This window comes from Gavialis gangeticus, unplaced genomic scaffold (genome assembly GCF_001723915.1).
Source record: "Gavialis gangeticus isolate Ggan-Ray unplaced genomic scaffold, GavGan_comp1, whole genome shotgun sequence".
In the NCBI taxonomy this organism is placed as follows: Eukaryota; Metazoa; Chordata; order Crocodylia; family Gavialidae; genus Gavialis; species Gavialis gangeticus.
The window spans coordinates 100,081,206-100,094,341 of record NW_017729022.1 but is presented as its reverse complement, the minus strand read 5'-3'; the positions used below and the strand labels follow the sequence as shown (position 1 = coordinate 100,094,341).

Below are 13,136 nucleotides of genomic sequence, written 5' to 3'. Positions count from 1 at the left end.
CTGGCAACAGTGTGGAGTTGGGCTCACTGGCAGCCCCAAGTGCTGCCTTAGCCCCACTGCCCTGCCCCAGCCCCAGTGCCTGTACAGCTTCCCCCTGTCCCCTCCACAAACCCCTGGCACATACCCCTGAGACCCACTTCCTTGCTTCTCCCCCCCTGCGGGGGCAGTCCCCAAGCCTTGGCCCTCCGACCCCATCCCCATAAATGTACCTGTATCCAGCTGCCAGAGCTGCTTTCATCAGTGCCCACACATGGTGCCCCCTGTCACTAATTGCCCTCCTCCCATTCCCCACCTACCCACACACACACGTGCAACAGTCCCACACCCCCCCACAAGCACGTGCACAACAGTCCCATACCCCCCACACACCTTATCAGCACCATACCCACACCCCCCAACCACACTCCCCCTCTTACCTTTCCACACACAATATACAAGCAAGCCTCACACCCCCTCCCAAAAGTACTTCCTGGGCAAGGGAAGAGTCTCCTGGTGGCAAAGGTCAGGGGTTAAGGGGCAGGACTTCCAGTCACAAGATGGCAACTGGGGGTGTGGCTCCTGTCCAGGGGTGGGACTACCCTTGTGGCTCTTGACACCTCATCAAAACTCATTAAGCCACCCTCTAGCAGAAACAATTTTCCGCCCCTATTGTAGAGGAAGAGCAGTATTATCCTGAAGCTCAGGTTGTCTATGGAGTAAAATGAAGGGGCAGTTATATCATGGTCAGACACCCTATGCTACTTCGAATTTAGCTAGCACAGGTAACAAGTGAAGATGGGGTAGCATGGGCTTCAAAGGCCACAGAAGTCCTCTAAACCTCCCTGGTTACCACCCCATGTTCAAATCAGTGCTACTGCATCTGGAATAAAGACCCACTGAAAGTCTCTGAAATAATTCAGCACAGTTTGCAAGAACTTAGAGACAGCTGTGTCCCCCACTGCCCCTTCAGCAATTCCTCATTCTTGGAGAAACTGAAGCACTAATTATTTGAAGAACATGTCCTGACAGCTTAAAATTTATTATGCAAACACTGGACATTCTCTTTACAAGATGACTTTCCTCCTCTGGGGGCAGCACACCATGTGGACTATACACTGCAGGGATGGGTTCTCAGGATCTCCCCCCCATCGTATGGGCAGCATCAGGAGCACAGACTTCCTCCCAGAATTCCTTCCTCCCTCTCATAAGTAGTGAACAGCTCCTCACTGAACAGGTTGCATAGCTATTGGGCAGACCCCATACCCCTCTGTTATACAGGCAGTGTGCCACACCTCCCCCTCCCCCAACCCCACAGGCTTCCTCCACTGCATGGCAGCAGAAGAGGCAGCTGCAGGGACCACCATATGAACAACTCTATTCCAGACTTTACTGTTTTATTCTTTAAGATTCCTAGCTTCTACTGTAGCAGTCTTGCACCACAGCAATTTTGTGCCAGCCTGTACAGATACACAGCAAGAGAGTGAACACAAACAAAACCCCAACTCCTTTCCTACCTATATATAATATTTTCAAACTAGAAGTATAAACACAAATTAATATAAACAAAGCACAAACCTGCTCTTTTTCAAGCATATCAGCTTTTCTCAGTATCTTCATTGCATAAATATGACCCGTGTCTTTCTTCTGAACAAGGCGTACCTGAAATAAAGAAAAATGCATATCCTCTAACCCATTTACTGGGTGTTACCATCCACTGCATATTCAAGAGCTTATAAAGTTAACTAGCTTTTAAAAAGCGTTAGGAAAACATTGGAAAAAATTGGAGAAAAGTGAAATACTCATTACTATGCATTTTTACATCATATTAGAAGTTGTGTTTCTAACTTTCAGCAATCAGTAAGTGTTAGGTAGGATGTTCAATATTCTGATAAGTTAATAGCCAAACCGAATACCAGATATTCAGTAAATAAAACTATGCTCATTTTGGAAAGCAATCACCAATCAGATACCTATATTTGTAAATTTATCAAAATAGTTATTTCATAGTTACTCTGGAATAAACACACCATATGGACCCTCCTTATAATGCCCTTTTCCAATTCAGCTTAATCTACTTCCAAACAAAGAACACACAAACCTCCCCAAATGCTCCCCTTCCTATAACTTTCAGAGATTCAAAGTCATCCAAACCAAGCCTAGTCCTCTTTAGTCGCAGGAATTCTGTTTCTTTGCGAGCATGCTGTGACCTGCGTAGTTTTTTCTGTGAAAACACAACATTAAGAAGTTAAGTGTACAACTTCCATTGTAATATACATAGTTTAAAATGTTTGGAATACCTAAATACAGCTTAGACAACAACTGATCCACTACCTCTGATTAATGGCATATCTAGACCAGTGTTTCTCAACCTTTTAAGTAGCAAGTACCCCTAACTTCTGAAAATGTTAATAAGTACCCCAACACTCAATTTTCCAGGGGATTTTATATTTACAGACTAATGTGTGCCATATGCCGGAAGAAGGGCTATGTATATAAGGCCGTGATATGTCTGATCTGGTGTGAATAGGGTTACCATCTTTTATACCAGGGGTGCACAACTCAAGTATGTACCTGGGCTAGAGGTGATGTAGGCCAAAGCTAGAAGGACTGAACCCAGTGCCGCGCAAAGCATGGCACATCAAATTATTACTGGGAAATTTAAAATGTTTTGCCATGGTTTTGAGAGGAAAAGAGGGTGTGAGAGTGTTGGGGTACCCGTGTACCCCCTGCATGTGTCATGTACCCCCAGGGGTACAAGTACCACAGGTTGAGAAACTACGATCTAGACCAATCCCCACTTTCTGACTGTAACCAGCAACTTATGCTTTACAAAAAGGCATGAGAAGCATCACAGTAGACAGCTGTGGAGTAATCTGCCCCAATGAAGAGCTAATCCTAACAGACTTGATTACAGCAAACAAAAAAAAACAAATCTCCAAGAAATGCAGAAGCAGAGATTCTCCAGTTTGGACACAGGGAAAAATGGACAAAGATAGAAGTAAGAGAGAAATGAAGTAGTCTGGTAGCAGGCATCCAATTGTTACTATCTACATAAAAAAAATCTACTCATCTTATTCAGGCATCTAGATGCTTGTTTCAAAGTCCCAAAATATTTTGGCATCTAAATGAAAACCTTTGATGCTTTCTGAGAGAAGCTGAGCACTACTGCTTCCAGTGATATTAGTAAGCCTTCAACAGTCAACCTTAAAATAATGTTCTTATATAATTTTTTTAATATCGCTTAAAGCCACAAGATGGCATTATATGCTCCCTTTCTCTCTACCTCACATTCCCCAAAAAGGTACATTAAAAGCACCAAAGGAATTTGAAGACTCTTATTTTATCATGACAGCCTCTCTGACAGTATAATACAAGAAACTATGACATGAAAGGGCACAGTAAGGAAATTTAAAAGGACAAATCACTGGTATGCAGCAGATTCAAGTCGTTCTTTGACATCTGTGTGAACCACAGATAAATCTATTTGCACTGCAAAGCTGGTACAAGAGAAGGAAAAACTAGGATGTGGTGTTTTTAAAGATAAAGCTTTGGCTTACTGAAGACACCACTACTGTGACATTCATCCCTTGTATGATGAAGAGCTTCCACGATAATACCTCAGCAAACGGCAAGCAGTTTTCAGGCAATTTGCTGGGAGCAAAAAGAGGAAGGGGAAGGGGAAGAGAAGCCAGGCACCAGATCTTGCCCAGGGATGGGTAAATGATCCAGAGCTGCCTGTGCCTCTAGGCTTGCTGAGTGTTTGTTTGGTGGGGTGTGTTTTTGGGGTGTATGCTCTGAGAAGCTAGGAGTGTTAGGAGTGTTGCTAGCTGAGCGATTGCTGCCTGCACCTGACAGATGCCTTAACAAGGGGGCAGAGCCAATCCAGGCCCAGTAGGGTATAAAAGAAGACTCCAAGTGACCAGGGAACCAATGAACAGGGGCAGCAAACAGGGCAAGCAGTTTGCCAGTCTGTTCACAAACCAGTTTTTCCCCCTGTCCTCACTTGAGCAGTGAGCCATTCGGCTTGGTGCAAGGGAACAGGGAAAAAGGAACCCTTTGTGGCCAAAAAACAGTAAACAGACCAGCTTTTAGGCAAGTTCACAAGGTAAGGTATGCTTGGAAGAAGGGCAGTAAGAAACAGGCACATTAAGAGACTCAGGGAAATGGCTGGAGGACATTGAATGCCAGAGCCACTGCCATTGCCTCTGCTTGCACCTGTGAGGGCCAGGTGCAATCCACCAAGTGACTTCTGTAAGTATCTGGGTGCAAGGGTGAAGGATTGCTAGGAAGAGACTGGATCCATCTGATGAAGAGAGGGAACAGTATCTTTGCAGACAGGCTCCCTAACCTCATGAAGAGGGCTTTAAACCAGGTTAACTGGGGGATGGAGACAAAAGTCCTGGGGTACATGGGCAAGTTGGTGACCTGGAGGAAGAGCAAGCAGGAGGGGGCAACAGGAGAGGTCTTCTCATTCTTCTGAGAAATCAGGGCAATCAACTAGTTACTTCAGGTGCCTGTACACAAATGCACAGAGCCTGGGAAACAAGCAGGAAGAATAGGAAGTCCGAGTACAGTCCCAGAACTACGATGTGATTGGAATAACAGAGACTTGGTGGGATAGCCTGCATGACTGGACCACTGTCATGGATGCATATAAACTGATCAGGAAGTACAGGCAGGGGAGAAGAAGAGTTGCACTTGATGTAAGAGAGCCATATGATTGCTCAGACCTTCACTATGAAACTGGAGATAGGCCTATCGAAAGTATCTGCATTAGGGTCAGAGGGGAGAACAACAAGGGTTATGCTGCGGTGGAGGTCTGCTATAGGCCACCAGACCAGGAGGAAGTAGTGGATGAGACTTTCTTCGAACAGCTAGCAGAAGTTTCTTCTATCACAGGCCCTGGTCCTCATCAGGGACTTCAGTCACCCTGACATCTGCTGGGAGGGCAACACAGCCATGCACAGGCAATCCAGGAAATTTTTGGAGAGCACTGGGGACAACTTCCTGGCGCAAGTGCTGAAGCAGCCAACTAGGGGCCATGCTTTTTTTGACCTGCTGCTCACAAACAAGGAAGAATTGGTGGGAAATGTACTAGGAGATGGCAACGTAAGCAGCAGCAACCATGAGATGATTAAGTTCAGGAGCCTGAGGAAAGAAAGGATGGAGAGCAGCAGAGTAAGGACCCTGGACTTCAGCAAAGGAGAGTTTGACTCACTTGGGAAACTTATGGACATAATCCCCTGGGAAGCCAGTCTGAGGGGGGAGAGGCCTTATTGACAGTGAAGAAACAAACCATCCTGATGTGCATGAAAACTAGCAAGTATGGCAGGAGACCAACTTGGCTTAGCAGGGAACTCTTCAGTAAGGTAAATCACAAAAAGGAAGCTTATAAATAGTGGAAATTTGGACAAACAACTAGGGAGGAGTATAAGAGTACTGCTTGGGCACAAAGGAATGAAGTCAGGAAGGCCAAAGCGCAACTAGCAAGAGATGGAACGGTAACATGAAGGGTTTCTACAAATATGTAGGTAACAAGAGAAAGATCAGGGAAAGGTGTGGGTCCCTTATTGAATGGGGAAGACAACCTAGTGACAGAGGATACAGAAAAGGCGTAAGTACTTGATGCCTTTTTCACCTGTCTTCACAGGCGAGGTCAGCTCCCAGACTACTGCACCTGGCAGCAGTTTGGGGAGGAAGTGAGCAGCCAACAGTGGTGAAAGAACAGGTTAGGGATTATTTAGAAAAGCTGGACATGTACAAGCCCATAGGGTTGGGTGGGATGCACCTGAGGGTGCTGAGGGAGTTGACTGATGTGATTGCAGAACCACTAGCCATCAATCTTTGAAAACTCATGGCAAAAATCAGGAAAAGTCCCGGATGACTAGAAAAGGGGAAACATAGTGCCCATATTTAAGAAAGGAAAAAAGAAGATTCAGGGAACTATAGACCAGTCAGCCTCACCTCAGTCCCTGGAAAAATCATGGAGCAAATCCTCAAGGAATCTATTTCTAAGCACCTAGAGGACAAGAGGGTTATCAGGATTGGTCAGCATGGATTCACCAAGGGCAAGTCATGGCTAACCAACCTAACTGCCTTCTATGATGAGAAGACTGGCTCTGTCAATGAGGGGAGACCAGTGGATGTGGTATAACTTGATTTTAGCAAGGCTTTTGATATAGTCTCCCACAACATTCTTGCAGGCAAGCTAAGGAAGTACAAGCTGGATGAATGGACTGTAAGGTGGATAGAAAGCTGGCTGAAGCATCGGGCTTAGAGGGTAGTAACCAATGGCTTCATGTCTAGTTGACAGATAGTATCAAGTAGAGTGCCCCAGGAGTTGGTCCTGAGGCCGGTTTTGTTCAATATCTTTATCGATGACCTGGAAGATGGCACAGAGTGCACCCTCAGCATGTATGCAAACGACACCAAGCTGGGGAGAGTAGTAGATGTGCTATAGGGTAGGGCTAGGATACAGAGTGACTTAGACAAGTTTGAGGACTGGGCCAAAGGGAATCTCAGGTGGTTCAATAAGGACAAGTGCAACGTTCTGCAGTTAGGACCGAACAAATCCCATGCACTGGGGGATTTGTTCCCATGCACTTAGGACAGAACAAATCCCACAGGATGGGGGCTGACTGGGTGGGCAGCAGCTCTGCAGAAAAGGGCCTGGAGGGTTATAGTGGACAATAAGCTGAATACGAGACAACACTGTGCCCTTACTGCCAAGAGGCTAACAGGATACTGGGCTGCATTGGTAGGTATGTTGCCAGCAAGTCAAGGAAAGTAATTATTCCCCCTTATTTAGCACTGGTGAGACCACATCTGGAGTACTGTGTCCAGTTTCTGGCCCCCCACTACAGAAAGGATGTGGACAAATTGAAGAGAGTCCAGCAGAGGGCAGGGACATCCCAAGGGAAGGTCCCGCACTTTGGGGAGCCCTGCGGAGCTGGGAGGAGCAGCGGTGGTGCAGAGCTGGGTGGAGTGATGGCTCTGCATCCAGCCACTTGCTACCTCTCACCCCTAGTGCAGCAGCTTCTTTGGGTCAGGGGCTCATGGGATCAGAGCAGGGGTGGGGCCCTGCATGGGCTGGTTTGCCCTGGGCCCTGCACCCTGCTCAGGTCGGCTCTGGCAGAGGGCAACAAAAATGGTGAGAGGGCTGAGGCACATGACTTACGAGGAGAGGCGGAGGGAACTGGGCTTCTTTAGTCTAGGGAAGAGAAGACAGAGGGGATTTAATAGCAGCCTTCAAACTACCTGAAGGAGGGTTCACAAGAGGACTGTTCTCAGTAGTGGCACATGAGAAAACAAGAAGCAACAGTCTCAAGTTGCAGCAAGGCAAGTTTAGGTTAGGTATCAGGAAAAAATGTCTTACTAAGAAGGTAGTAAAACACTGAAACAGGTTACCCAGACATTGTGGAATCTCCATCATTGGAGGCTTTTAAGACCTGACTAGACAAACCCGTCTGGGATGATTTAGTTGGGATGGTCCTGCTTTGAGCAGAGGGTTGAACTAGATGACCTCATAAAGGTCCCTTCCAACCCTAATTATCTATGATTCTACTCCTATGTTTCAAATTAGGCATATACATAAATACCTTGCTGAATCAGCACCTTAAAATGAATCAGAGCTACGCTTCATCTTTTGCCTATTTCTTCCAAGAATTTGGGGCCCTTTTCTCTCTTTTCAAATGTCCAACTGAGTTTCAAACTAATTTATACCTCAAAAAACAAGCATTATGTACTTGCGTGGAATGTCATACTAGACCATAAAGCTTAATATTTAAAGAAAGTTCATGATGGAAACCATTAATATGCTATCTGGTTACAACAGCAGCATTTAACTGATAGAAGAGTAAGAGTCAAACTATGTATCTATTGACCACCAATTCTGAATAATCATGAAAGACAGTGAAAACTATTAAATTAGTATTACCTCCTCATCCGCCAGGCCTTCTTCTTCCATGGCCATTTCCAGCTTTTTCTGCCTACAAAAGAAAAACATATGGATAAGCAATCTTTAAAATTTTATATATATATATATATATATATATATAATTATTACATTTCTCTTCTCCAACTCCTAATAAAGATACAGTAGGGAGATGAGTGTAGTGAACTGATGTTCTTAACTGAATTATATATATTAGGAGTTGGAGAAGCGAAACGTAATAATGGCAGTTTGCAATATGACAGCATTTAGTGCACCCACTTCCTGGAAAAGTTATCCTGTAGAAGTTATCCTATTCTCTAGGCCATGGGCCTATTCCTGCCAGCTCCCTGGTTATACATCTTGTATTTCCACAAGTACCCAGGCAGACACTCATGTCTACATGCCCTAACTGTATATTTTAGATGGTACAATTCTACTGCACCAGAGATCTGTGACATCCTACAGCCGTAAAGACATGGGAAGGTCTTTCTCCCCAAGAGCAATCTAAATTTTGTAAACACTTACACAAATACATGATGCACCTTTTATCAAAGGTGACCAGACCCTTTGGAACTTATTTTTATTTACATAGGCTTCATAATGACACCACAGATCTGAACATCCTGACATTCAGTGCTCTAAACTGCTTCTTTCATGTCTGGTTTCATTAATTTCAGCAAGACTATACGATGAAATAAACTGATACAGGTGCTAATACTGTAGGATTCTACCATTGATAATGCATGCGTATATATTTGCTTTGACCCACTGATTTCATTTTTGAGAAATGTAGTAGAAGTCTCTCAGACAGGACTCTAGTGCACAGACTATCTGCCATCGAGTTGCTCACTTATGCTAAGTAACAAGGAAAGGTTTAAAGAGATGAAAACCTCATCTTTGATTGTGTATTCTCTATTGAAAACTTCTGTTGTTATAGAACAATTATTTCATTATTGACTACAATCTGAAACACAGTATTCATTATAGCTCAATATTTGGTAGTCTGACTTTTTATTTAGTAGTATACTGCAGCATCAGAAGGACTAACAGACAGATATTAGGTGAAGGTCCACCTGATCCTAGCATCACACAGTTAAGGAACCTGTTTTGGTAGTTAATGGCTTGCAAGGGAGTGATGTGGCCATCAGTGCGCATCTGGCTGTTTTTGTCTTCCCAGCCTAAAATGTTGAGGGAAATGCCAGTTTTATGGTGACAGACTTTAAACATGTATATTAGTCTTAACTGCTACATAATAAAGAGAACATGCTCTCAAGCAGCTTGTGATTGAAAAATCAACACAAACTTCCAAGAAATACTTTGTGCACAGACTAAAATGACTGGACAAACTCTATAAAAGGGAAAGTGAGTATAAAAGCCTTACAGTGATAGAGAAGCCTGATGCAGTACCTTGTTTCTCTCTCTTCATGCTGTAAAATTAGGTTGCTGTAGAAGTTCTCCAGTGTAAGTTTAGCCACAGTCACTCTCTCCCGGGTGTGGTTGCTCATGGGAAAGGATGTTGTAGTCCCTGCAGTCATCGCCATAGTAACATGTACTAAAACAGAGCATATAAATTACTCAATAGAAGAAACTTTTTATTCCTACTCAAAAATGTGAGACTGTGTTCAATTCATGAGGAAAGCACTGCCCTTTATACAATAAAATCCATAAGTTCCATATTGTAATATTATGGTAAACTGGTAGGAGGATGTGCTACTTACACAAAAAATAGCAGAAAACAAGTAATGCATTAGCAAAGCAAGGTGGAGAAACATGCTGGCTCTGGGCAACTAAACGAGAAGCAGCTGTCTACAATTTAAAGAAATTCACCACTGGTTGACTCGAGTCCAGCCAGGTAAACCTAGAAGAGGGCACAAGATGGATCCTAACGTAACATGTATGGATACAACCATAAAATGTTAAGGTCAAAGAAATGAAAGTCAATCCTACAAGTTAAAAAGGCTAGAAATAAAAGTAAGTCAAGCACAAAAGTTTAATTATTGCCCATCTTACATTTAAGATATATTAGATCCATCTTGCTTCTAAAGACCACTGCATATAACAGAGCACGAGAGTACTGGCACTTGTATAACATCAGAAAATATCACAACTTTGATAGTTTAGTGGAAAGGATTTTTTTTTCTATTAAAATATCCAGAAGAAACAGAAAATGTCCCCTCCTGCAACTGATGAGACACTTGGGGAGTTTTCCAGCCAAAATGCATTAGACAATTACCATGCTCATCTGCTTCCCTCAGGCATATCTATATCTGTATCCATCATGCTCAGAAGCTGGTAAACTGTATACACAGTGATGTCTGTGCCTGCCTGGCCTCAAGGATGTGTTTGCGAGCCACCTTAGCACGTGCAGCTGGTGTCAGGTGTTGTGAGGGGACGTGTGACCTTTGGAGGGGTCCGCGATCACCCCAGGGAAAGTCCAGAAACTCTCCTGCCACAACTTTCATCGAATCTTTAGTGGTGGGTTCCCCTTCTGAGGACTCTCTCAGGTGGGAGAGAGTCCTCCTGGCAAGGTATCCGTGGGGCTTAGCCTCCCCTACACTCCTTCCATACACCAACCTCCAGAACGAGGTAAGCAGTTTCCATGCAGTATACCCTCCAGTTGTGCCAGTCCTGCACGTTCCCTGTGCTCCTGGAACAGATGATTCGCCCTGACCTTTTGGCGTTTTCCTGCGGCCAGCTGGCCACCTGCCGTGGGTCTAAAGCGGCTCCTGCCTCTTGGAGCGATGCTTGCACCCCAGCCACAGCAAGAGAAAAAAAAGGAAGGAAAAACCAAAGGGAATGCCAAAAAAAAAAAAGAACACCAAAAGAACCTTAGGAAATAGGCTAGCCACCTCTCTTCTCTCACAGCCCTCATGCCTTGGGCCTGAGCCATCCCTTGACATTGTTCCAGGTCCTCGCTCCTGCTGATGACCTCTCTTCCTGCCAGCTCTTCAGCTGCACACCAGCGCTGCCTGAGCTTGGCGTGGAGAACACCTGCGTCACCAGGCATTTTACCCACTCTCCCAGAACCTCCGCTGGTGCTGGCTTTAATTTTGGCTGGGCAGCGTTCTCCGGTGACATCAGCTGCCTGAGCCGGCCCCACCCAGAAGTAAGCACAGCTTATAAGCTGCACAAGTGGCTCTTCCTGGTGTGGCTCATCCCACGCCTCCCAGCCTGAAATTGTTAAGTTTGCCCTGGTTTCAAGGATTTCTCTGTGGGGGTGAGTCACCCTCATCCCCTGTCCTACCACGGGGGGGGAGGGAGGGGGAGGTTCCCCATCCTCCAGTGGCTGTCTCCCCAGGACAATGTCATTTATGAAATTATGCTCATTTTGAAGCACTGCCACTAAATGTATTGTTTGGCCATTTTAAAAGTTTCTGTCAATGAGAACCTGCCCACACCCACACTTTTTCTTAATATCCTGTTACTTGAAAATATGATGGAAGAAAAAAATCTACCCAACTTTTAGCCATTTCTACTCATCATTATGTGCCAAGTCATCCCACTCAAATGGGAATCTTCTATATTACCTTCTATATTTCTGTAGAATACATGTGCTCTGGACAGGTTTCTCTGAAGTTCCAAATTCATGAAAACAATGAAAAGTAAACCTAGGGCAGATGATTTTTTGCTCAAGTACAGTATATCTGATATACCCAGGTTGAACTGTTTAAATACACAGTGATGTCAGTTATCAAATTATATTAAGGAATGATCCAATACAGCAAAAGCACCCTTTTGATCGTTTTGAAGCACTGCCACCAAAAAGCACCGTTAACCCATGCCCAAAATAGATTAAGCTTCATTAATGGTATAAATACTACCCTGTAGTAACAGCAAATGACAGGAGATCTATCATTTGTAAGTCTGGTGTTCCTGACTGGACAAAACAATAGTATAATTTCATTTCCTGTTCGTTTTCCCTATGCTTTGATGCACACAAATGCAGATATTATCAAACAGCGAGTCAAAGTCACTTGATTTTATTAAGCTCAAAGAAAGAAGATAACAATTCTGGCACTAAAACACTAAGCTATACATAGCACGGTTAATTCCATCAAAAAGTAGGTCTAAAGAAGGGGAAGAAAAAAAAAAAAAGAGTTCCCATCTGGTTAATTAGTGAGTTCAAGGAAAGCTTTTAACAAATAAAAAATAACAAAAAAAAAGATCGTCATAGTATCAAATAGAGCCACCAACATGGGGGGAAATTAGTGTACTAGATGTCCTCTTTCAAATTCTCAGCTGTCTTCTGATCCTACAAATTCTTCTGCGTAGTACTTTCTTCACAGTGATGTTCAGAATGTGACAGTATAATTCAGGCAGCAACCCATTTCAGCAGAGGAAACAAAGCCACTGCAAAACCAGCTCTTCAACTGGAGTGTTAATCTGATCTGGTGATGCACTGAGCTCCTTAGATTTCCACAATTAAGAGGCGAAGAAGAATTAAAGTTTTGCAGGGGAGAAGCACTTTACAAAATTATGCCATGAATTTTCACATATGTGCACACGCGCACACACACAAACAAACCCCACACAGCCAAGGCAAAAAGAACACTTTAATATAAAAATAAAGTAAAATGTTTGACATTTGCAAACCACTGATATGGGGGGAAAAATATGAGAGACCTACTCAAAACTTTGACAGAAACACCATATTCACAAATCTTACTATATTAAAAACAGACTGTTTTAAAAAAGCTGCCACCCATTTTTCTTGGAAGTGCCCTTAAAAACTCATTAGTTCACCCAAGATCATACTATTTACAAAAATGAATCATCTTCTTCCTGCAGCACCAGAGTTGCATTAGATTTATGGGACTACAAAGAACACAGAATTTAAATCAATAAGTCATATTTGGCTGAAAAACTTCTAGCTTGGAAGCCAAAAGCTCCAAGCCCTTTTACACTGTCAGCTACTCTGGAAAAACAAATACCTGCCATAGATTCTTAATTTGGAGACATTAGAACAACCTAATCAACATGGACCTCTATATTTAGTGCAAACAAGCATTATTGATTGGGAGAAAAGGAGACTTCTGATATAAACAAGCTGGTTTCCTCCTAGAAATATCTATATGTAATACTACATATTTGTAAAAAACAAACAAACAAAACCCCTCTATGCAGTCCTATGTGAAATCTCTGGGTTTATTTCAGGGGTAGGCAAAATACGGCCTGTGGGCTGCATCTGGTCATGAGGCCATTCTATCCGGCCTGCAAGGCCTGT

General features: G+C 43.7%; 1 protein-coding gene across 1 annotated transcript in view; it reads right to left on the bottom strand.

Moving 5' to 3' along the window:
- The window catches only part of STK38L (serine/threonine kinase 38 like), a 114,154-nt gene that overhangs the window by 25,984 nt on the left and 75,034 nt on the right, over window positions 1-13,136 (bottom strand). The window contains exons 2-5 of the mRNA XM_019515712.1: window positions 9,320-9,464; window positions 7,916-7,967; window positions 2,078-2,200; window positions 1,555-1,638 (exon numbers count right to left, since the gene is read on the bottom strand). Coding sequence (XP_019371257.1) covers window positions 1,555-1,638; window positions 2,078-2,200; window positions 7,916-7,967; window positions 9,320-9,453 — 393 coding nt within the window. The 5' untranslated portion in view covers window positions 9,454-9,464. The remainder of the gene's footprint in view (window positions 1-1,554; window positions 1,639-2,077; window positions 2,201-7,915; window positions 7,968-9,319; window positions 9,465-13,136) is intronic.